The sequence below is a fragment of the Streptopelia decaocto genome (genome assembly GCF_964273445.1).
Source record: "Streptopelia decaocto genome assembly, chromosome: 10".
Taxonomy (NCBI): domain Eukaryota; kingdom Metazoa; phylum Chordata; class Aves; order Columbiformes; family Columbidae; genus Streptopelia; species Streptopelia decaocto.
In genome coordinates this window covers 10,249,255-10,274,264 of record NC_138665.1, presented here as the reverse complement: position 1 = coordinate 10,274,264, position 25,010 = coordinate 10,249,255, and the positions used below count along the sequence as shown (strand labels likewise).

Sequence of the window (25,010 nt, the reverse complement as noted above, 5' to 3'; positions counted from 1 at the left end):
TGGTGGAGGTGACCATGGCAATAGCGAGTGGGGCCTCCTGGAGACGCTGTGACAAGAGGTGCAGAGGGGCCGCGTAGATGGGGTCAGCGATGGGACTGTGCGCTCACTGTCATTGCTGCCTACACAGCTTATGTTGATGGGGACGTTTCTGAACTAACCACCCTAGTTCTTGATAATGCATGTGATATTATTCGGATCTGTATTGGGCTTTCACTAATCCATGATTTTTAGGAAGAACACAATGATAATGTGCCACTTTCCATTCTTATCAATTCCTCTTTAGTTCTAGCTCTGAACAATTCAGTGGTATTAAGGAATCTTTTTTCCTAACAGGAATGGCAATTCATAACAACAGAAAAAAGTTCAGATTTGTGATGCTTTGGGAACAAACTTGCACTGACATTTTAACTGGGGCTGGTGTTGGGGACCTTCCTTGCTGAAAAACCCTGGAGAACTGGGTGGGAAGGTTTTCTTTTGGAGTGTCGGAGCTTTTCTCCACAGTCACCTCTGTCGGCTGCAGTGAGAAGGGAGCCGAGCCCATGGCCGATGAGCCGTGGCTCTCCTCGTGTTCTATGAGAGTTGCCATAGGGACCAGGTTCTACTTATCAGCTCAAACAACTTCATGTATGATTAATGTTAATTGCCCATTTTGCATGGATGACTTTTTTCCTCCTGCTGAATTGGCTCTTGTTGCCTTTGATGTGGCTGGTGATCCAGTGTCCTGCAATGGTTAGACAAGTGATCAGTTTGCCAGCGCAGAGAGGAGACAGAATCAGGTTGCTGCGAGGTCAGAGTTTGCTTCTCTTCTTAAACACTGAGAGGTCAAGTAGAGTTTAACTACCATTGGCATCTTTGAAATGTTGTAATAAATGCCAAAGCAAGGAGATTATTTTAAATGCATGCTACAACTAAAAATCTTAGGGTAATAAAAGGAAATAACCTTAACTCAAATTATCAAGATGTTTATTGGTAAAGGCTTTGAAGAGTACCTTGCACAATCACTAGCATGTATTTTCAGGATATTTGAGGACAGCGTAATTTTAATTTGTGGTTCCTGTTGCAGTTTCTGGAAAGCAATTAAGATTTGTTTGTTTGTTTGTTTTTTAACTTCAAAGTACTTGCACCAGTTACTGCCACTATTATCAGAGCAATTTACACAGCACGTCATATAGGACTTCTCTATTTCTCCTTTAAGCCTAATAAAATATGTTGCTATTGAAGGAATCTGTGATACATATGAGAGCTTCCTAAATCACAAGTCTAGCATATTTTTATACCAAACGGCTCAAGCCTCATGGAATCAATAATTAATTTATTAACTGGATATCTTTTGGAAAAAAAAAATCAGCAATCCTTGCTAGACTGTCTATTGCCAATTCATAAATAGTTGATGACAAAAATGAGAAGTGTAGAAGTAAAATTCAAATCTTAACGATCAAAGTATCGGTTACCTCATCTATCACAACTTGGAATAAATATATCACAGAATGTGTCATATCTCATTGACACTGCAAGACATAATGCTTTCCCTTGTTATCTAGCGAACTGCCAAGCCTACAAAGTTTATAGGCTGCTAAGATAATGTGCTGGTGGTAATCCACTTCAGTTGCAGAAATATGAAGTACTGTTGAAATATATTTCTACTTGGTTTATTCTTTGCTCTCCAGAGGACAGGATACTATTTCAGTTCCTCTAAAGAAGCCCGGAGAATGAAAAGCAAAACATCAGGATAAATTATGCTAAATGGTGGACTAGACCCCAGAGGAAATCATGCTTCTGTGGTACAGGATTCCTCCATTTATCTTACAAATGTTACATCTAATGTTAATTTCATAAAGGGAAAGCATTCAAAGATTCGTCTGATCCTTTTAATAATAGTTTTAGTGTTATAGTGTTATTTGTCAAACTCATACCATCATAACTTACTTTCCTAGCTTTGACAGACCATTCATACAGAAAATATTTTCAGCTACTAATACATAACATTTTATTTCACAGAACACAAATAACCTAGTAATTAAACTCCAAAACTTAACAAATAATTGCCAGCAAGCAATTACCATTCAATTAAAGAGTAATTACATGGTTATTTGTGCCCTGTAAAATAAAGCATTACTGAAATCAGTAACGCAATCAATATTTTAGCAGAAACAGGATGCTGCAGTGATGGACCTTTCAACCTGTGCTGATTAAATTGTCATCCAAATAACAGTTTCCTAGTTAAATCACCACATGTTTATTTGTCTTGATTAATATGCAAATTCACTTCTGATTCTAGTAAATCTCTTATATTTTAAAGCACAAAAGTAGAGCACTATCATACATCAACAGTGATGCGGTGTATATTTCCACTGACTAATTATGTTTTACAAAGTGTTGGTGAATTTGTGGATTTTCCTAAAACAGAGTTGTCTAAAATGAGCATAAAATAGAGTTATAAAAGATGGAGCTGATCAGGAATTTTAACAAAACCACCAAAATAGCCTTATTCTATGTTTTAATGCAAATTAAAAGTCCTTGGGACGTCTAGGGAATATATAGAACTTGGAGAAGAAAAATAATAAAAATAGCTCTCGATAGAAGTGGAAAATAAAGGAAAAACAGACATTAATGAATGATTTCTCAACATTTTAATACATTAATTTTAACTGTCAAATGTACTGCTTAAAATGTAATTTAGTCTCTGACAAATTTAATTCCAAACAAAATGCAAAAATGAACAACATTCAGGGTTAGTTCATTTTTCTCTTTCAGAATTAGTGACTTTGTGGGGGTGGGGTGGAGGGGGTGACAGGAGCAGCTGTGTAACCACAGTGTGACCACAGATAAAACCCAAAACCTCCCATCATCTCCACTTTCGAGTCATTGATGACCCGAGGGCTATTTGGTGTTGGTTTTGAGAGGTACTAAAAGAATTTTAATCAGTATAGCCTTTAGGCTGGCCAATTTATTTGCATTTCTTTAGTAAAAAGTGTAAGTTTACTAATTTTATTCGTGAGAAACGGTATTGTACGTGTGTTTTAGTCACCATGGTCTTCACTTGTGACCATAACTCTTTTAAGTAAAAGTGTTTTTAAAAGATATCTATAAACTAGCAGTTTGTACCTGAAGTAACATCTCATTCAGAATTGAGTCGTTTTCCATTCACGAAGTGCTGTTCATGGCAAGTATAAAACTTATGGAGAGGTTTTAGAATCTCAAAAAAACATACAAAATGGTTTGAAGCTGAACGTTCCTGTTTATGCTTCCTTTGTTATCAATGAGGGAAAGATTGTTCTACCTCCTTGAATAGACAACCTTCTTGAATGAGATAAAGGAAAAGGTGAAAGAAAATGCAGTAAAAGAGCAGGGCGACAAAAGATTAGGAGAAGTAGTGTTAAATAAAGTTAATATTTGTATGCTAATAGTTACATAATAAGAAATGATGTCTTACTCTCCCCAAATGATAATTCTCCTTGCCTTATGATTTCTGTATTATTAGAACCAGACGAACAGGATTAACGGTGTTCACACGTGAACTCCAGAACACGGTGTTGAAGACACCAGCGGTTCTTTCTGATCTGGTAGACCCGTGGGCTGCGATTGTCTGCGCAGGATCAACAGTCACCCACATAAATTGGTGTCCCTGCAAAAACTGCATAACCAGGAGTGAAACTCAATTGTCTCTCTTCCTCCCCCTCTGAAATCTCAGAGAATAAATAAAATGTCTCTTCATAAAGTCTTTTAAAATGCTTTGTTTAATTTTTACAATGTTTTTCTTAGATTATTATCAACATATGGAGTTTTATGCAGAAGATTTGTTAGTATTTGAGCTTGAGGAGAGAGTTTTGTAGTTTTGTTGATTGAGCGTTTCCGTTACAGAAAGCTGCTAATTTTAGCTGGTTTGTAATTTTTTTCAGAGACAGTAAGTGCCAACTGAGCACTGACACGTGCGTGTGTGCACGCACAGACTGCTGGAATTCCAGACAGCAACAGTTCTTTTTTGTATAAAACCCCCACGTACCAGCCTAGTACTGTCTGTTAGACAAGGTTCTTGTGCAGGGGATGATTTCAGCAGGTGATGTTAATTGAGAATGCATGTGTGTATCTACCTTCCTGTGAAACTCAGGCACTCTTATTTTAGGTTTACTTTATTACAGCCTCGTGAGTCTGGGCTCTTGTAGTAGGCTTTACTACATAGCCATCGTGGTATGATAAACGAAGCATAAAGCAAGAAAAATGGAAAAAGTACTGAATAATATGAAATACAAAATAGATAGAGCCAAAGCTAAAAAGAGGGAGGAATAGTTTTATAGAGATAAAATAATAAACCAAAAAAATGATTTTGTGCTACTTTGATGTACAGTAAAACAAAATAACGCTAGCAGACTGTGAAAAATGAACAGGTTAATGGTACCTCTGTGTAGGGTTGCTGGAAGTTGTCTTCATTGAAACGCAGAGTTTGTCTCACATTGATGGAGGGCTTTGCTTCTCTAAGCTGATAGAGTGAGGTTTAACTGAAATTTGTTTGTGAACTTGAAGTCATTTTGGAAATGCTTTCTATTCCAAGCTCATTCATTGTTGCAGCTTAGTTATTTTATACAATGTTTTGCTATATTTTGTCAAAAGCTCTGTTATTCGACAGAGTGAGATTTCTTGTGACCAAAGAGAAGCAGCGATACTTTTCCAAGCACGAAGAGGTTGTATTTTTATTAGCTGGCTTGGGGAAGATTTGATTCAAATGCTTTTTGGTCTGCAAATCTCTGTAATATGATGGCAGCTGTGTAGAATGATTACATGTACGCACGCTGTTGTAAGGGATAAATGTGGTAGTTGAAAACAATAGTTAAATTTAATAGGTCTGTAAACAGACCTTTAACATTTTGGATTAAAAACCGCAATCATAATTTTTAAGCTGGTCAAGGGATGGTGAGGTTTTTGACAGCTTAGGCTAACATTCTTGGGTTAACCTACCTGTAATAATTAAAAACACCAGCAAATCTGTAAAGCTGTCAGTTTTGGGACAAACTCAGTGTTAAATTCTTGCTGCATCTTCAGAAGCAGGCGGTTATCTGCCACGGCTCACAGGCGAGGTTTAAGATTGTCTTTAGGCAGCACAGCAGGTGGTTTGCCGGGGTGCGGGCGGGTGGCACAGGTGGCAGCTTCTGCTGAGACCCCTCTGCGCCAGCCCCTGCCAGGTTATGTGACTATTATTTTGTTAATTATAAGTGCTCTTTGGCAGTTTGTTGTTAGTTCATTTGAAAGCTATACAATTCCTGTATGTTTAATCACCTTATTTTTCTTTCTTCCTAAGCAAGAATTTTGAATATATTTTTGTGTATCATTGATGGTACACGTATTTTATACAAATCGATACCGTGTGTAATAAGCAAATATTTCAAAAAGTAAATGCATTTTCATTTATCCTCTTATTTTATCAGCTCACGACCAGGAAGACCCCCCAAGCGTTCACTAGGAGTTGCGATCCAAGAAAATGCACGTCTGCTGCCCCATGGAGTTCCAGGCCTCTTATCACCAGGACTTATCTCTCCGACAGGTAATAAAATCCATCAGATGATCAGTCTCATCTCTTCATACTGCACAGCAGTTAAAATAAACTAATATTGATCTAACTGCCTTGTCCTTCAGGGCTTTTTCAGGCTTTACCAGAGGTTACATTATTGGATTTTTTGAGTGTTCATGAAAAGTCTGTTTTGTTGCTGCAGTGACTGAAATCTAATGGATTTGTAATTTAGTTCTTTATTAATTGTAATTTCCTTACAGGAAATTCCATTAAATGTGTTATTTTAGTAGAAGAAAAAAAAAAAAAAACCCTGAGAAAATGAACTATTGTCTCAGAGAGCCCTGTAGCATGCATCTCGTTCTTCCGAATGCATGTGTATTTTAGTTCTCGTGGGATATGAACAGCGTGGCTAATGCGTATTGTATTGTAACATCATTAATGTATGCTGGGAAGACAGAGAAATGCTTGTACGAATTATAGAAGAAACACTTGAAAAGCAGATAAGTCCACATTGCCACAGTGGATTGTACTTTAATAATCTGCATTTAATATCATCATATGAAAAAACTAGCGTGAAGATATGTGAAATTATAAACAAGCCCTAAACATAATTTAGTGCATAGTATTTTATTTCACATCATTAATTTATTAATAGAGTTTAAATTAAATCTTGTTCTATCCTGATGAGTTTTTTAATTTTTTATTAATTGCCGTGTGCTAAAGGTAAGTTTATTTTGGTAATAAAGCTATATTAACAGACTATAGTCATAAAAGTAGTTGTTGAAATATTCAACGAGCTTAGCAGTTTTAGCAGTACTGTCAAAGTCCAGTCTAAATATATTGAATCTCCATAATAACCAAACTTAGTGAAGAGTTTAGCAGAATATAAAGTCATAGAACATCTTGTAGGAAAAGCAGAATTAAAAAAAATGATTGATAGGATCTAGTGACTTCTGTCCTGCTGTTGCCGATTTCTCTGCTTGCAGAACCTGTGGCCCTGTGGCCGAGCGCCCCGGCCTCAGGACCAAAGCCGAGATCTTTAATTTGTCCTACAACTCCAGATGTCACAAAGACTTCACAGTGAATCAATAACTTGTATCACTGTGGAAGCAGGAATGAACATTCTTAAGCAATGGTCCCTGTAACCTTAACTGGAGTAGGTAATAAAGTTTGAAAGGATTTTTCTAGAGCCATGCACCGCAGCTGAGCTAGTGCAACTTCATGTGCTGTTCGTGTTTGTGGCAGGGACCAACAGCTGCATTTTTACTCTTGCGAGCAGTTTATAAATGGGGGGGGTTTAGTAGCTCTGTTGTATTCTCTGCTCAGGGATTCCATGAATTTGAGTGTTGTTTATGTTATTACCAATAGACAGGAGAGCACAGGAGCAACCTTGCATTGGTAATTTCTTGTCAGAAACCAGAATATTCCTTATTGCTTTTCCACCCCGTGTGTGTTTGCAACTAGGACATCAAATTATGCAGGCTACCACATTGCTTTAAATTGGGAAATATTTTATGATGCAAGTGTGTGGAGTATACACAGTAAAACGGTATCATAGACAAATTCTGTGCCTCTCACTTAGTTAGAGTGTCATAGGGTTTGAGTAAAAATTTGCTAAGTTGAATTTCTAGGTTGTTGTAAGTTGTGTGGAGTCTGAAGCGATGACTGGGATTCAACCCACTTGATTTAAGCCGCGGCGCGTTACATGGGCAGATTGCCCCGGGGGGCTGTCTGTCAGCCAGGGCCGGGGGCGGCCACCTCCGTGACCCCGGGAGCCACCGGTGAAAACCTCTGCGTGACCAAGTGCCAAAAGTCACAGACAATGTGCCTCATGCAGCTGAAAGGGAGTTTCACGAGCAGCTTGTAGGCGGGAGAAAACGCGCGTTTCCGAAGCACCCCAGTGTCACTGAGGGCCCTGGACAAGACGGGTCCCCAGAGAGGAGGCAGCTCCACACTGCTCCAGCTCCGCGCTGGCGGCTTCACTGCAGGCCTGTCCCTCAGGAATCAGAGCTCCTGAAGTTTTGGGGTTGTTCTATCTTTTTCATAAAGAAAGAACAGTGTAAAAGTTGGGGGAATCACTGACTAAGGAAAGGTGACAAAAGAGCCAGTTGTAAATTTACTGGGGATTTGAGCTGTTGTAAACTTAATGGAGCTCCCGGGATATGAAGCCCCCATTAGCTTTATTTGTACCTATTTACACTTAATTACTGATGGCTCTGGTTGCCTTCCACACTCTCGCAATCAGATTCTTTCCTTTTGGCTGAACTAAGAACAAAATGCATTTTAACATTTCTCACAGAATAGAGGTTTTCCTTCCAGACTTCTGAGTGGTGGATAATAGACTGGGAGAAAATTTTCAAGAGTATTAACCTGTTTTCTACAGGCTAAGTTTTAATTTGGTTATTTATGATCTTGCTTGCATATAATTGGCTCTGGTTCTTACAGTTTTGGCCCACAGAACTGAATCTGTTTGCTGCCCCTGCCTGCTCCCTGCTCAGTGACCTGTTGACTCATGGAGGTTTTCTGTGTGGAGCGCTCTCTGCTCCCACACAGTGACAGAGCAGGAGCAGGCTGGGGCGGAGACTGAGGACAGTCTATAGCATGGTAGGGCTGGATCCATCCCTTCCAGTAGAGCAGATGCTGACATGGAAGCAGGAACGACTCTTTACATCTTGGTGACTTCTTTGGTTACCTGCTTCCTCTGACTGCAGTGTACTTGCCCAGAACATTTCTTTGGGATGTTATCTTGTCCACTCCTTGATAATCCCTGTGTCTGATCTTGCCCATCCTTCCTATAGCACAGATGTGCAGGCGGTTATGTTAATCTGCCTACATTGTTCTAAAAAAAAAACATCAAAACCCACTTCTTATGTGGCTACCTCATTTTCTAATGTGTCAACCTTAGCATCTGAATTGCATTCTTCTTCAGATAAGTTCATGTCAGTAACAGAGTCCACATCGGCAAATGCAGCATGATTCATCCACCCATTGCATTTTTTTCATTTTGACCTTCTCTTTGCGCCCAGGCTTGCTCTTGGTTAGATGGATAGGTCTCAAGAAGTTGCTGTTCTGGCTGCAGAGCTCACAGATCTGTCTGTAGAGGGTATTACAGAGCGATGATTAGTAACTTCCTGCAGTCTTGAGTGAGCCATCTGTGTTTCCACTCCTTGAAATGTGCTGTTATTTTCATCACCCATTTGGTTTGTGTCAGCTCAGTTTACATGGTCATTTTCACATAATAAACAGGTAGTTAAATTAGGCATACTGCATTTCCCAGCGTACAGGGTAATTTTTATACCTCTTGGCAAAGTGGACTACCACTACTCTGATGTATAAGTAATTTGTGAAGGAGCTATAAGTGAAGCCTTGACCTTTTTAAATATTTGTAGGTACCTTCCACCTTTGGGGAATGGGAACATTTGAGTTACGATGAGACTAGAGCAGCAGGGTGGTTAAAACTGCTGTGATTGAGAAAGGTGAGGTGGCGTGTCAGGGCCGCGTAAACAGCACAATAACTGTGCCCAAAATGCATCCTTCAAGAGCTGATATTTAAGTGCTGTCCATTTTATGTTAACTTAGGAGAAAGTGTTTTTCTTCTTGTGTTCGTGTAGGAAATGTGGAAATCAGCGTGGTGCCCTTGCCTGCTGTGAGGGCAAAGGAAAAATCCGTATGTCACAGAGGGACGGTCATCAAAGGCTCAGTTCTTCAAACAATGCAGTGTGATGAAGTGACATGAACAAAAAGAGGCTTTATCTCCTGTTAATGTACAAGTCTTTGTCATCAGTGTATTTTAACAAGACAGCTGGGAATTATTTATGGAATAGATTCTCAAGGAAGCTTTAGGGTCTGAAGCAGCAGTTTGCTGTGTGGAGGGAAGCTCTAATCCATTATATGATTTAAGCCATTAGTTCAGAAAACTGTTGATATGGAATGAAGCTGAAAGAGTAGTTGGATCTTTTGATAGTTATCCAAGCCAACTTAAGTCCTCCTGCCCTTCATTTAGTTCGTCCCCAAAAAAGGTTAGAAAACCGCTATATGAAGTCTTCCTTGCAACGTCTGAGGCCGTCTCCAGTGTCAATGCCTCCTGAACAAACCCTCTGCCAGCATCTGTCTTCAGGTCTCTGCTGGTTTCTTACACTGGTCTGCCCAGGTGACAGAAGCAAACCACTTGCATTTCCAAATCTGTGAGATAAACTGCTGTTTTCATTGTCAGCTACATCAGTTTCACCTCACTTGAAGTGACTTCATTTTATTTAATAAACTGTTAAAACAGACAGTCTCGTTAGCTGTTTGTCTGGAGTTTCTAAGAATGTAATCATTAAAATATTGACCTGTTTGTACAGATATAAATACTTTTTCAGTGTAGTTTTGTCTTATTAATAGTTAAAGAGAAGCTGTTGTGAACTGAATAGCTTAATGTAATTAATATTTTAGTGAAATTAATATTTTAATAACTAAACCAAGTCACATCATTGTAGTACTCAAATAAATAGAGTAGTTCACAGGAGTATGATAACTTCACATGTTACTTCAATTCAGCAGTGATATCAGCGGCCACTTAGTCTTTCTACAGAAAAAAGAGGGTAAACAGTATTTGTGGCAGTCTTCCGGCACTTAAATTTGCTGTCTCTGTGTTAGGCAGTTTTCAAGATGTTTGGCATCCTGTTGCTGTTCATCAAGGTGGGCACAGCCCTGCTGATGTGCAGAGCTGCCGGTGGGAGCTCCCCGCTGCCATCGGCCGCTCGGATCCTCTCCTCACGTCCATCCGAGGCTGGTGCTGCTCCAGTGCCCACCAGCCTCTCCTGGCTGAGGAGCTGTGAGATGTGCTTGGGCGCAGAAGAGCGGAGCAGCGGGGGCAGCAGGGACGGTCCCTTACGGGCTGGAGGCAGCGGATCTGCTCCACGGCTCGTGTTGGCTCAGGGGCCGGGCTTGTCCAAACCGGGCTCCAAAGGTTTACCTCTCTCCTGTAAAGCCTGCTGCCAAGAAAGAGCTGTTATTTGAGGAATAAGCATTCACTCAGGGTCACTTTGCAGAACATCTATAGACTGATTTCACCTCTCGGGGTGCTTGATGTAGGGCTGGCAGGAGTCCTGGAGCCTCTGAGTGCAGGAGCGGCCGATTGTAGCATTGAGGGAACCCTGTCAATTCTCAGCACACTGAACTGAACATTTTTGTATGTTTACATCCTGTTTCTGTGGCTCATTTCACTGTTTACAATTGTCCTTTTTTTTTTCAGTTGTTGTAGATGTCATTTTAAAGTTCCACTTGGAATGAGAAACATATGCATGACTTTGTCATTGTTGGCATTACCTGGCTTGGTAGAAATTATTATTTTTAATCAAAGGCAAACATGCTGATTAAGGATGCCACAACACTCCTCTGCCTATGGGGAACATTAACATTTTATAAATTGTTCTTGGTGACAATTCAGTAGTGAGTTACTTTGATATATATGGCTAATAAATTAATATGATTAAGTTAATGAGTAGTACGAGTGTTGCCAAACTCCACTCGTCGGGCTTTTAATGCTGCTCTACATTTGCAGCTCTAGCTTCCCCCTGTGGTGAGAGGATCAGTGCTACCTACGCACTGTCATTGTGATAAATGGCATATCCCACAGTGCCCTGCACTCCATCTGCTGTGTCCCCAAAATGAGAAATGTTTTATACAAATCACACACTCAGAAGCTCAAAGGAGTGTGGAAAGATCTATTTTTTCAAACAATAATAAAAATGCATACGTCTCTTTAGCAACTCTTCATTTTTACTGTCATAATGAATGCGTATAGCTTTGGGAAATGAAAGCTCGTGTGAGTAACATAGGAAAGTTATCCGCCACACAGTAAAGCTGACAAATAAGTTACATGCTCACTCTTTTATTTTATCGTGAAATGTTCTTAGATAAAAAATGATGTTAGGACATCTATTTAACTGGATTTTAAAATTAAAGACCATGTGTGCTGCATGATTGAGTACCACCCTGTCTCACACCAGCAAATTTTGGTGCTGAAGGGAGCATGAATTGGAGTGAATGAGGAATGCAGGATCATATTATTACTCTATAAATACGACCCTTCAGTAGAGTTCTGATAATCTGAAAACTAGATTTGGTGACTATGAGTCACTTGCTTCCTCTCTTTCCTTTTCTCTTTTAATATTATCTTTCTCCAGGGATCCATTTTTAGTGTCTGCTTTAGCTGGGTGGGATGTTACATTTTTGACAAATGAACAGTTAAAGCTGTTGAGAATTTACTGAATGGTTAACCTTGTTGTAAATTTAATTTACACATAGCCTGAGCTACTAATTATTGTCCAAGAAGTGTGGAACTCAGTAATATACTTTCATTTTTAAGCATTTGCACAAAAATTTTTAGAAATTTGATCCTGCTGAGTTCCTACATCTTTCGAGATTACAAAGTTCAACCACTGTGGTCACCCTGAGAGAATTTAGATTATATTGTCTTGACACTCAGTGCAAGTCTGCGCTGAATTTGTCTTGATTTGCAGAGGGAAGGGGAACCATTTGAAAAAGCTGGCTGAAGGGTCACAGAGTTAGCAAAATCAGAAAGTTTTCATCTGTCTTTTTTTATGATCTGTGGCATTCTCTCCTCCCAGCTTTTCTGTTGGCTTAGTCTCTGAAAGCACTGTGGTCTCTTGTGTTCCTAATACCTGTTTGCTTCTCTCTGTCACACCTTTAACTGACTTTGAAACTGTTTTAGCTCTTCTAAGTCATCATCAAGAAGTGGCTTGAAGTCAAAGAATAGTATCAGGAGATATGAGAGATTTATCTTGAGGACTCTCCATTTTCTGGAGGACTGTTTTGCCAATAACAACACTAACGTAATTGAGTAGATTTGTTAGGTTTTATTTTCCTTTATGATATCATAAGTGGAACAAGTAGTTACAGTCTGAAATGTTTTCCATTCAGTACCTTTAACCAGTATCACAGCAAGTGACTTCATATTGTACAGTCTTGCATTTTAATATAAGAAGTTGTTTTTTGGATTAATTGAAATTATATTGTCATTGAAGAATGGTTACAGTCAGGCTACTGGAGAATGTCTTGTTGCTTTAGCTGCTTACAAGACTCATCAAATGTGCTATAGGGTGATAATCCTCTGGTAGGCAAATCAGGCATCTTCAGATTCTGGGCTGTTACCATGGCTGACATAAGATCTATTCACGATTTTCCATTTTGAAAGAAGCGTAGTTACTGCTGACAACAGAAATTGGAATATTATGGCATACAACATCAGAGGTAAGAGGCATAGATCCTCACAGATAGCCTTACTCTGCTTTAGATTTGTCCAGCAGGATTTCAGAAGACTGGTTAAGCTCAAGATATCTGCACACAGTTACACTTTTATTCCTATGACTTTGAGAGGTAACTGTCTATAACTATTGAAATACATATAGTTGTAACTGGCTGGATAACACATTTAGTTGCATAAAAATGTTGATCCATCATCTACTTGCAATGCTAAAAGTCTACTACATTTACAGGAATAATATTCTCTTAAAATGCAGCATTCAAATCTGTATTAGATTTGAGTAGTGTGGTTTCCTAAAAGAAAGCTTCGTAAGGCTGAATTTTGGAAAAAACCTTGCTATAACAACACTGCTGCAAATTGTTCAGAAAGCTAGGGAATAAATCTCATTGGATTAAAATAAAAAGTAAGCATGTACTGTGTTTAAATCCAAGTATTTCCATAGTTAGGATTCTGGTCAGGTTATTAAGTACTTTTAATGTAATTGAACAGCTGTTGTGCTTCAGTCCTTGTCATACAGACCTCTGGAGTCCTAACCAAGTGAAATACTTCAGTATGTTTCTGAGACTAGCCAAACAAATAATCCCATTGATTTGGGTTGGATTACTTGTTTGCTTAAACATAAATGTTTTGCTGCTTCCTGTAGTGTTTTGGAGAATGTGTTCTGTAAGGATTCTTCAGCAGAACTGAGAGTTCAGGAAGTGTCTGTGTCAAACCCATTCTCCCTTCTGATTGTCATAGTGGTTGTCACTCTTCTGCTGTCTTGGGTGGACTAGGGTTTGTGAAAAGAAGCAACAGGTTTTTTCAAAAAGGAATTTGAAAAAATATGAACGAAATGGGTGCTGATTGGGAAGTCACCTGAAAGATGGTGGTTATTTGTTCTTTTCTGGTCACATTGAGCAGCTCACAGTGATGGGAACAACTTGCACTTGGAGTCCAAGGTGATAGATGGAAATCTGTCTTGTCTGAGGATGATTTGCAAAATACTGGTTCTAGTTCTCCTGGAGTTGAGGCTGTGATAACACATTGGTTTTGCAGTGGGGAGAGCTTCCTATGCTGAAAGCAAGAGGGTAAATGTTTTCAAATTAGGCAAAGAATGTGAGCCTGTCTGTGTAATGTAGTGAAAAACTGCACTGGTGATCTGGGAGAGACTTTGGCATATTTTTTACGTGTGTGCAGCAAATGGAGAGAAGCAGGTGTAGCGAGGAGCGCTGCCGGCCTCTCCTTCCTGGAGAAGCTGCTTGTGCTTTGTTACACACAAAGTGCCGTGGCTGTGGTTGGCGTTTCCTCCTGCTCAAGAAGAACGTGCTCTTCTTTCAGCCCTTCCCAAGTGATAAAACATGATGCCAAGTGCTGGCAACAAATTAGGATTCATGATGAAGAGGAAACATCTCTTAGCATTTTGAAGAGGCACACACATTTATTTTGAAGCTCGCATAACTAAAACAGATTTCGTTGTCTGATCATTCTCACTAAGTGACTGGGACCGTGTTAGGATTTCACTGGAAATGTATTTGTATTATATAAACTATTTTGTCACAGTCAACATTAATTGGTGTAAAGAAAAGCAAGCTGACTTAATGAGTATAGTAATATATGCCATCATTTCGCAGACAGTCATGCTGATGGCAACTGGTGTTGCTGCTACCCTCTTGTACCTGTTTTAAAGATAAATGTAGGACCAGAGTTCAGGAGGATTCAGGCGAGAAACTGAATTATTTCTGAAAATCTTTTGCAAAGAAAAATAATTCCTAGAGCTACCAACATCCTGTGACTTGAATATGAAAAGCTTTACTTCAGAAAGACAAGCATTTCATATAATACATGCCTGAATGTAAATGACAGACATTTTATTAGGAAAGGAAAGCCTTTATTAAAATATAATGATCTACATTGTTTTTATGTAATCTAATGAATTACAGTAAAAGCCTGAGAAATGAGCTGGAAAAGGTAGAGTACTCTCCCATGAAAGTGAGCTATGATAACCTTTTTGTAATTCTTTAACATGTTGAAAGAGTATTTCTACACAGACTTATTAAATTAAGCAAGGTCACCTTTTCATTTTATTAACAGATTTAGTTTGCCAGATCATGGACTTCGGTTCTGACAAATGTGGATGAGTCATGCAGTAACATATGTCAAGTAGAAAATTGGTTATAAAATGTTAAATCGTGTTGATACACATTGTATCTTTGTTTTTACCATAGCACAATTGTAAAAAATAAAATGCTTAATTACTGTTTTTCACATTTGCATATTGATTGGACACGCTTTAATAGTAATGGTATTTCTAAGTGGATTATCTCTCCTGACTGGGGCAGTCTTAATCTAATATTTGCATGAAGGGAAGAAAATATTATTTTCCATAGAAATATAAAATTCTGTTCTTTTGACATGCAGTATACAATCATTACTTTGAAAGGTTACCTATAAATATAATAATAATCAGTGAAACTGGTCATATGCTTAAAGATGAGCACATATATTGCACTTATCATTCTGACCTCAGTTCAACAAAACAAGAATAAAACTGACATGACATCATGCAAGTTGTTCATATCCATTCCCAAATCTCTGCATGTATATTACAGTCTTTTTAATACAAGATCTTGCTGTAATTGTTTATAAAGAATTTCATAGTAATTTCTAGTTAAGACAGAAAATGTCATTTATATGTACAGTCTCTTGGAATTACATTTTTTCTATATTTGCATCTGTCACCTCTTTTGACTAAGCAATGCCTAAGCTCTTTGCCGGTGCATGTAACAGAACTGAGAGAACACCCCCTCCCAAACTGTGTAAACAAAGGAGGTAATAGATTGTTTTCCTATTGCATACATGGTTTCAAATGAAACCCCGCTAATGTACAGATGGGGCCGAATGTCCGTGTCGTTGGCAGCCCCATGGCTCCGCACACACCTGCAGAAATCGCTGCTCTCGCTGGGCAGGACGCGCCGGCGCTGCAGCCCGTGCCGAGCACTCGGCCCCGGCAGCCGCGGAGCAGGTGACTTGATTACACTGAAATCAGGCAGAAAATGTCCTCTTCTGGCCACTCGAGTGCATCAGTCAAATTATCGAGTGGCAAAACTAATTCTATGCCTTGGGCCATCAGAGCTGCCACTTCCTATAAGTCAAGCCTTCACTTAGTGTGAAATTGTTTTTTATTTTATTCTCTTTCATTTATTATGCTTATTTCAGCTAATCCACTTACTGAATGTGAATTACCCAGTTACTAAAGCTGTTTCAGATGTGCAGCCTTTTCATGCTTTAGTGGGGAAATATGAGGAATGCTCTCCTCTTAAGGTGCTCCCGACTCTATTATAACCTATACAGTTACAGTAATATTTCAGTTTTTCAGATGAGAACTTGAATGGGGAGGAGAGTTTGATTATGATTTAAAATTAACTAAAAGTGTTTGTGGTTGAGCTATCTTTTAAAAGCAGATAAAATTCAGATGGGTCACATTTTTAAGAACTAGAAACATATCTGCAGTGAGTTGTAGGCCATTAAGTACCAGTTAATTTGAAAGAGTTTGACAGAACAATATTCCCTTGGAAAGCATTGAATATTGTTTTTAGCATGAAAATATTGCTTTAAATTCTGGCAGAAACAAAGCTGAGATCTGCTTAAAGCACTCATACAGGTGATACACCCTAGGCAATACTTGGGTATGTAATTCTGTCCAAATGGCAATCCCTCATTTAACTGTGCCCTCTGGTACACAGCATTAACATTTTCCAGTAAAAGAGGAGCAAAACATATGGAGTCTTTTATTTCAAGCAAAGAAAAATCAAAAAGAATAATGAGAATAAAGAGTAAAATGCCTGTGGTGATGGGCAAGGGATGTTACAGGGGAGTTGCTACAGCAGAGTGCATCAGAATAGAAAAACTAAAGCAGCCAGCAGGCACCTCCCATAGGCACCTAACCATAGGTTTCCTATATGTACAAGTACAAAAATATGCATATGTATCAGATGCTAAAACAAAGAGGCATGATTCAGGAGCAACCAGGTATATTGTTTTAACTGACATTCACACAGCTCTTTGAGCTGACATGCGTCTTGGGCAGTTGAGGGGACTTGAAGGGTGGAAGGAAGTAAAGCGGAGCCTCAAAAAGCAAAGTTGAAAGGATCGTACTGTGATTAAGATGGATGCATTGCTGACAGTGTCAGAGCAACAGCTGCTAAATCTAGGAGGCACTTGAAAGACTCTCTCTATTTTGTTATATATGGAAGTCAATAGGTTATTTGGGCAAAGAACACCCTATTATTCAAATTCAGCTGACCCAGAAAGCCTTGCCATCTTTCAATGGCAATTCAGAGGGCTTTGCCATTTAGACAGTGGTTTTGGTATTTCCCAGTACAAAATTGTTCTGTGTAGTCTTGTATGACATATGGATATATTGATCTCAGGTTTTTCTCCTGAAATGTATTAGATTAGTCTGTGTGCTTTAGAAGGCTATTTTGTGTTTGCACCTGGGTTAGATTGCTGAAAACTTGTCACCAGAATCTCTCTTTCAAACATATTAAGCATCGAGGAAATGTACCATAAATTGTTTTGGCTTTCCTGTTTTGGAACTGCTTCATTAAAATTTTTAATTACAGATAATATTTTTTTTCATAGTAGCTTATCAGTCCTACGTGGTAGCTAAACATGTGTCCTAATCCTGTTGAGAATTTGTGTTTGCTGATGGAAAGTTTTCACTGTAGACTGTGCATAGGAAAATATCCTGAGAATAGGTTTTTGCCCATTGATATGGACATGTCCTTCCCTTTCTGATGTGTCTGTCTTGATCTCCATTTTTCATTCCATCATATCACTCTGCCTTTCCTCTTTATTTTTTTGCCCTTGACTTTTATGTCTACACTACAATTTGTGTTGACCTTGAGGTTGCCCTCAATTAGCTGAGCCATTTCAGTATCGTGGCCTACACCAAAATCCTCTGCAATGTGCTTCTGATTTGAAAAGCAGAGCCATCCTAGAAACTGGTCTGTGACCATTTTTCTTTTCCTTTCAAGTTAGTGTTTCTTTCCAGGCAATAAAGAGAAGGAGTGATACAAAAGAGACAGAAATCAGAAGCAATAAATCATAGGATCGCTGCTGGTGGGTTCCTGTGCTTGTGCCTGCAGAGTCTGTGCCACCTGCAAAAGGAGGAGGATTAGGAAGGGTTTGGATGAGAGAGATAAATCTTACCCATGAAAGTTCAACAAACATCTCAGGATGCAAAGAACGGCTGCCAGGGATCAAAATCAGGAATATGATGAATAGTGGGCAAACCGCAGGTGAGGCTGGGCTCATGTCTGACCCTAAATGGAGAGTGTTGGGGTGGCCAGACTGCAGCAAGGTCGGGTTCTTTGCTCTGTCATTGGTGGCAGAAAACCCAAACCTGCTTGTACATCTCCTGCCGTGGCTTATGGATGGAAAGCCAGTATTGGCCACTTGTCCTTGCCTGTCTTTGGTCTCTATTGGAATTTGTTCTCTGGACAAATTCTGCACTGATGACACAAACCTTGCTGTCCCGTGGTGGGTGGCTTTGGCTTGTGGGTAGGCAAAGATGAGGACAGGTTGTATTGTTATCATGAAAGATGTGGTACGATCAAAGGATGGCCTTTGATCTCCTTGACGACTTTCTGTTCTTTTTTACCTCTTATTCTTATCATGCATCAGGTATTTTTTTGTTTTTCAGATTGTGATCTGTGGAGCAGCAATGATCCAAATGTGCGTTTCTGTAACATCTTTCTAGAACTTCTGTGCTGATACAGTAAAAACTAGAGTGAGATGGAAGTAGTTTACTAGATAGTAAAATATTACTTAGTTTTAGGATTTACTACCTGCGTATTTTCAAAGACTACGATGATTAACGGCTGTGTCAACGGATGAAGTAGCTGGTCCTGGTAGTGAGCTAATTTTCTCGGTTCTCTAGCTCAAGAAGACCATATTGGTCTTTGAAAGAATGGGTGAGTTGTGACATCTAATGTTATTACTCACATGTCACACATTTTTGCTAGATGACAGCCAGTAACACGACTCTAATACTTGCATCTTCTGCATGGTCAAATTCTGTTTTTATACGTCTCCTGTGAAGTAACAAATGGAAATTCAGCAATGGATTTTGTGGGATGCCATTCATTTGCAATTGGAAGGACAGTTAAATATCGTGTTGAAATGATTTTTCACAAACACCAACTAAAGGGCTATAAGTATATCATGAGCTTTTTAAAATGTGCTCAAGAAAAAGTAAATTGTTTCAGGCACATCTTTATTTTTTCAACTTTATGTAGATTTTAATTTTTATTTTATAAAACAAAAGATGTTTCTTTTGTGTGTCTGAAATCAGTTATCAAGATTAGTCATTTGAACGCATCAGGTCTTGACTTGTGCTTTTATAGCGAAATTCCATCAACAAGAAGTTAAAAAAAAAGTATAAATAACTTCCTGTTAGTTTTTACATTTACCCAGATTAGAAATGGAACTTTTACTGAAGTGAAAGATACATGCAGTGTTGGTAAACCTTGGTTTAATTGTGATTCTGAAGGTTCATGAGTTAAACTGGTAAGATAGAGCAGGTTGATATTGATATTGTCAGTTCGGACTTCTAACGGTGTCAGTATTTACTATGATCAAGTACCCCATGTTTGCCTGTTTCTACACATTTGTAAGAAATGACGTGAGATCTGTGCTAGTCCTAGATAATTTTTTCTCTAGCACCTGATCACTTCCCCTACATTAATTTAAGTCTTAGTAAAACTGGATTTCTAGTGTAAGTATTTGTGATTATGCTTTTACTTTCTGTCTTACTTGGAAAAACATCCAATTTCATATTACCTTTGCAGTTAAATAGACTGAGAGCAGTTCATAAAGACAGAACATTTTGCAGCATGACTTGTATTGAGTGGAATGCAGGGTCAGAATTACGGGGAATTCAGTGGCAACTTTGGCAGGAAAAGTACTTGGGATGACAGCAGTTAGTAAGGATAATAGGGTGCTGGTCACATCTTGATTTTGGAAGTTTCGGTAAAAGCTGTCATTCCGGAGATGCGGTTGGGGTTTAGCTGGTTGCTGGACACGGGCAAAGCAGGGATGTGGCCTGGGATGGCTGAGCAGGGACCCAATGGACGGTTTCACTTGTTAGGCGGTACTGTCTCCTCTTTTATGACATCCTGTGAGAAGGGGGCGACTTGGCCATAGTAACAGTTTTAAGCTAGATCCTTCATGGCTTTTCTGGATTATCTGAAGGAGGGTTCTGGTGGTTGGGTAATTTTGTGGTAGAAGGTGTGGAAATGCCTGCGTGCCCCTGAAAATGAGAATTTGTGGTATGACTAAAAGTTCCCTTGTGTGTTAGTTGCATTTATGTGAAAGTACGCTGCAGTGTCTTATTTTCTATATTTCTTTTTCATTCTTTGCTGAGGATTTTATTGGAGAGAATTAGCTGTGTAATTATGCATTAATCAGATTAACTTCTGATTTTTGTTTTTGATAGGAATGACTTATTTCCTCAATTTGAGGCATTCATTCTGATCTACGGTGAACAATATCTATAGACATAAGGGAATTGAAATATCTTCTCCGGGTTAGTTTTAATTTTGCTTAATGGATGAAGGAAGATGAAAGGCAACCTCTTCCCCAGGGTTATTTAACATTAGAACTTGAACCTAATTAAGAGATTTGAGATCTTTTTTTGTATGAGTTGTTTTAAGAACTGAAAATGTTTAAGGCATCTCCTAGGGAGAGGTGCATGGCTCCCGGCATAGGAGTGGGCCGGAGACTAACTCAGTCTTCTGCCATCCCATCACCATTGTGCCATTTTTCTGTGTGTTTGGGTTGGGAGTGTGAGGTGTCTGTCGTCTTGCTTCCACTCCTCTGAAATGATGGCAACAGTTGGATTATACCATGTGGGAAGTGAGAAGGTTGATTAGTCAATAGATGTGAAATATGTAGTTGATGGGAAACATATATAGTTCAGTGATACCATCATTACCAGTCATGTCTTTAAAAAATCTTGCACTCAATTTCAGGGCATTCTACCTGCATAAGAATAGCGAGAGCAGAGTTTTACACTGAAATTGTGGAGAGCAACTTTGGATTAATTAAAGTTACAGTCCCTCAACATTTGTATTCTATTTGGAATGTCACTTCCAGTAAGGTTTTTAAAAACGTAGTGGTGCAAATGGAGAAGTTTCAGCAAATATTAATGTAACAATGAAGACTTTTGTTACTCATTAAGCCATTTCTTGATGTTTCCCGATAGATTTTCATCTAAACACTTGCTAATCCCAGAGCTCTGACAGGCCAGGCCTGCTGAATTAGGCCAACCACTGCTACAAATAGCTACTGCACATGAAACAGTAATCATTGCTTTCCAGTCTATTATTAGATTAACTTCATAGGGATTGCTTTTTTCTCCTGTGAGTTGATGCATAAATGACATGCTTTACCCTCCAATAAATCTAACAGCAGAGTGGCTGTGACATGATGTTCATACCCCTTAGTCCCATGACAGATTATTTTTGATTGCTGCAGAAGTTTACAGCAGCTTGAAACCATTAGAATTTAAAGGCATCATTGAAATTTTACAGCATACCTGACTCAGACACAACAGTTTGCGGCGTACGGGCTCCACGTTGTGATTGACCGTCACGGGGAGTCTTACTCAGCTCCACCAGTCCCCAGCTGTCGTTGGGAGGAGGAGAACAGTCTCAGGACAACTGCACCTTGGCCGTCTCTCCTGGGAGAACATACGTGTCTGTGCTTAATACTCCTGTGCTCAAAACTGTCACCTGGAGACAGTCGGAAGAGCTGAACCCATGTGGAGACCACGTTGTGCACACACAGCACTTCGTGTACTTGCATGGGTGAACATACCGAGAAACATTTGAACCTTTGTTGCTTGTTAACCTTTTTAAAGATTTCTATATTGCTGATGGTCACTTTTCCACCCACTTAGCAAGAAATAGAAGTTTGCGTTGTTAAAGGGTAGTATTAGGGTTAGTAGCATATATGTGCTTTTAACTGTGTTCTCTTTTTCCAGATTTAAGAACTTTGTTTTTTCCTGGTGAAACCCAGATAAAGTTTGCAAAGCTCAAGACTCTTCAAATCCAAGGTGTTTACTACTCTTTGTGAATTAATGCCTGTATTTGGTTCTTGTTCTAAACTGCGTTTATCTGTTGTTTCATACAGCCGTCTTTAATCTGCTGCTTTTAGACATAAGAATCACAACTCTAAAAATGCTATCTAACCTAAGAGGAAGATAGTAGTTGATTTCAATTGATTTATATGTGTGTTTGTACGTACCTAAATAGCATCATATCAAATTAAGCTCTATAGAGTTCCTTAAATCTCTCAATAGATTTCTGTTCTCTCTGGTTCCTAAAAAAAAAGTAGGTCTTTTTCATCTCCTAAAAGCTTTGATTTTGTATTTTGGACAATGAGATTGCATTTGTTGTGGAATTCTTAAGCTCTATAGTTCTATACATCAATGTGTTTATAATCTTTTTGGAAATAGGACTGATTTTATTAAGGTAAATATTTATGCTCTAAGAGGAGAATAATTGAAAAAGATACTGAGAATGCATTTGGAATTTCCTAATGTGAACTTTAACTACAGACCCTCAAGCACTAAAGGCTATGCTCATTAAGTTAGGAAAGATAATTAATACTTTCTGTACCCAAGCATGTATTAAATTTGGTCATAGCAGAACATCTTGAAATTTCGGTTCAGGTATTTAGAGCATTCATTCTTGGACAGTGTTTGAGTGTTTTCTTAGCTGAGCTGCCTCACTTCAGTCTGGTTGTGCCTGGTCTACACGCTGTTGTTAGGTCGGTGTAGACAAGGCTGAGCGGGTTTTGTGGTCCTGTCCTCGCAGGAGTTACCTCTTGTCTTTCATGAGGGTATTTCTGCCTATTTTGTGATCTTTAGTTTTATAAATGGTGATGAAATTGTAATCAGTTAGGCTCTGTCTCACAAAACCTTCCACAGATGAAATAAAAGGTGTTGACATTACAGGGGACCATACAATGTTGGAATTAGGCCATTTTTCTTCTGACCTGTGTGAGTCAAAACTGAAGGGAACTCAGGATTAATCCATTGTTTATATCCATATGTAACCTTGCAACATGTGGATTAAATCCCCTCTGCACCTGTAGTATAACATTTTCCTCATGCTGCAGAATAGTACCTTAACTAAAACCACAGCAGCTTTCTAATGACTTCAAAGAAATGAAAAATCACATTCAAGTTTAAAGCATTTTATTGTTTGTAATTTTTAGCATAGTGCATAATAAATGTAATAACTGATGAGTTTAGTAGAATAATCTCTATTACCATATGCAAGAAACATGCTTCATAAGTTATATACATCTCTAGGAACTGTTAACTTTTATGGAATTTGCTGCAGCAAATCATTCTGGAAATGCTGTATACTTGTGTTTTCAATTGAGGCGCCAACATTTGGTTGAAGTATCTTCTGTAACTTCTATCGTCCCATAATTTCCTTCAGAGAAAAGAGAGAACAATGTGCGTGTTGGGTGGGAGGATGAGGGAATGCTGATTGAAACCATGTCATAAAAAGGTAATTTAGCAAAACTATTAGTTTTGGGGTTTTTTACTATTTTAAGTCTATTATTTTTAAAATTACTTCTGTATTAAAAAGGCTGTAAAACTACAATGAATGTCAGCACATTGCATCTTAATTCTCATTTTCCTTTGCATGAATAGTAAAATCTTTATAAATCAAAAACTAAAATTAATTGAATAAACTTCAGTTGAACATTTTTATGTTTCTGCTTGAATTTAAAAACGTTTGTAGACGTTTTCAAGAACATTTAATGGTTTCTAACATTGACCACACCTCGAACACAGTACAGGAAAAAAGTGCTGATGGAGGGAAACAAAAACCAAGAACAAATGTTAATTAGTGTTATATGATTTACAGCTGTGTTAATTGCTGCACTGGAGTTGCTAACACTTGTGTCTGTGGCTAAAACATAGTTCTCCATCCAGTAAAACACCATTATCGGCAACTGCTTTTTCAGCCTTGCAGCCGGTGAGCTGCACCAGTAAATGTTTTACTTCATTGTGCTGCTGAACTGGACATGGGTGCTCAACAGGAGTTGTCTCCCTCAGCCATCCCGCAGGTTCTCTTCTGTTTGATATCTTCCTTAATAGCTTGAATGATAGTCTGGCATGTGTTTACAGCTTACACCAATGGAGAAGTTGGGAAGGGAGGCTCAGAATTAAAAATGATCTTTAAAAATTGAACAGGTGATTTGAGACTGGTAAAATGAAATTTGGTAAAGGTACCTACAGTAGGTGGCAGCTGGGAAGGAGAAATAAGCATAAATATAGACTGCAATCTATCTGGCCAAGAAGCTGTATGAGAAAAAAAGAATCTATAGGTTAAAGGGGATCACAAATGGAATCAGTTGCTTGTGGTTTTTTTGTTTTGTTTTTTAAAGAAAAAAGCTAGTTCTTACTTTGCAGTGTATTCAGTATATGTGCAGCTGTGCTGGTGTGCACATTGCAGGGGAGCCTGTGCTTAGCATCCCACTTGCAGGGAGCTTGATCCTCCTCGCTTGGGAGAGTTTTGTGATGTCTCTTATGCTGCAAAACTAAATGCCTGTTGTTATACGTAGTGGGCTTTAGAGCACAGGATGAGGTGGAACTGGGCTGTGACAAACAGTCACTGGAAAGCACAAGAAGAAGGCAGAATATGAACAACTTTTCTGCATCTCAGAAAGGTACCAAATGCTTCTTGTAACAGCAAGAGGGCTGTTTATTTACTTTTCCCATCAGTCCCTGAGCTGGAAGTGATGTTTCCTGCAATTTCTGAGCCAATGCCGTGGCTTAAATATCATTGACTTCTCCTGGTCTATCTTAATCATTAATGGTTGGCAAACTCTGAAAGTGCCTCTGTTTTTCTGAAGTTGAAAACAGCTGCAATCTATTCAGTATAATAGAAGTCACAAAACAAGCCTAATATATTAATTAGCAGACATGCAAACCGAAGGTGTTACCTTTCAGTTGCTGTTTCTAATGGTTAAAAAGGGTTGTGATACAGTATTAATCATGTTCTGTTACCCTAAATTTTCCAAAAGTTTTATGATTTTCAGGGAATCTAACATCAACTTAAAAGTATAAAGGACTGTAGCAACAAATGTATAATAGCATTTAGAAAATCCATAATACTAGTGTATAAACAATGTGTTTTCATATTAGTATATTAATATAAATAGAACAACTGT

At 38.7% G+C, this 25,010-nt stretch overlaps 1 protein-coding gene across 2 annotated transcripts in view; it reads left to right on the top strand.

The window, feature by feature from the left end:
* Positions 1–25,010, top strand: part of DACH2 (dachshund family transcription factor 2) — a 251,589-nt gene that overhangs the window by 118,013 nt on the left and 108,566 nt on the right. For both annotated transcript variants that reach the window (XM_082062043.1, XM_082062042.1), the window contains exon 2: positions 5,421–5,536. In XM_082062043.1, the coding sequence (XP_081918169.1) occupies positions 5,421–5,536 (116 nt within the window). The remainder of the gene's footprint in view (positions 1–5,420; positions 5,537–25,010) is intronic.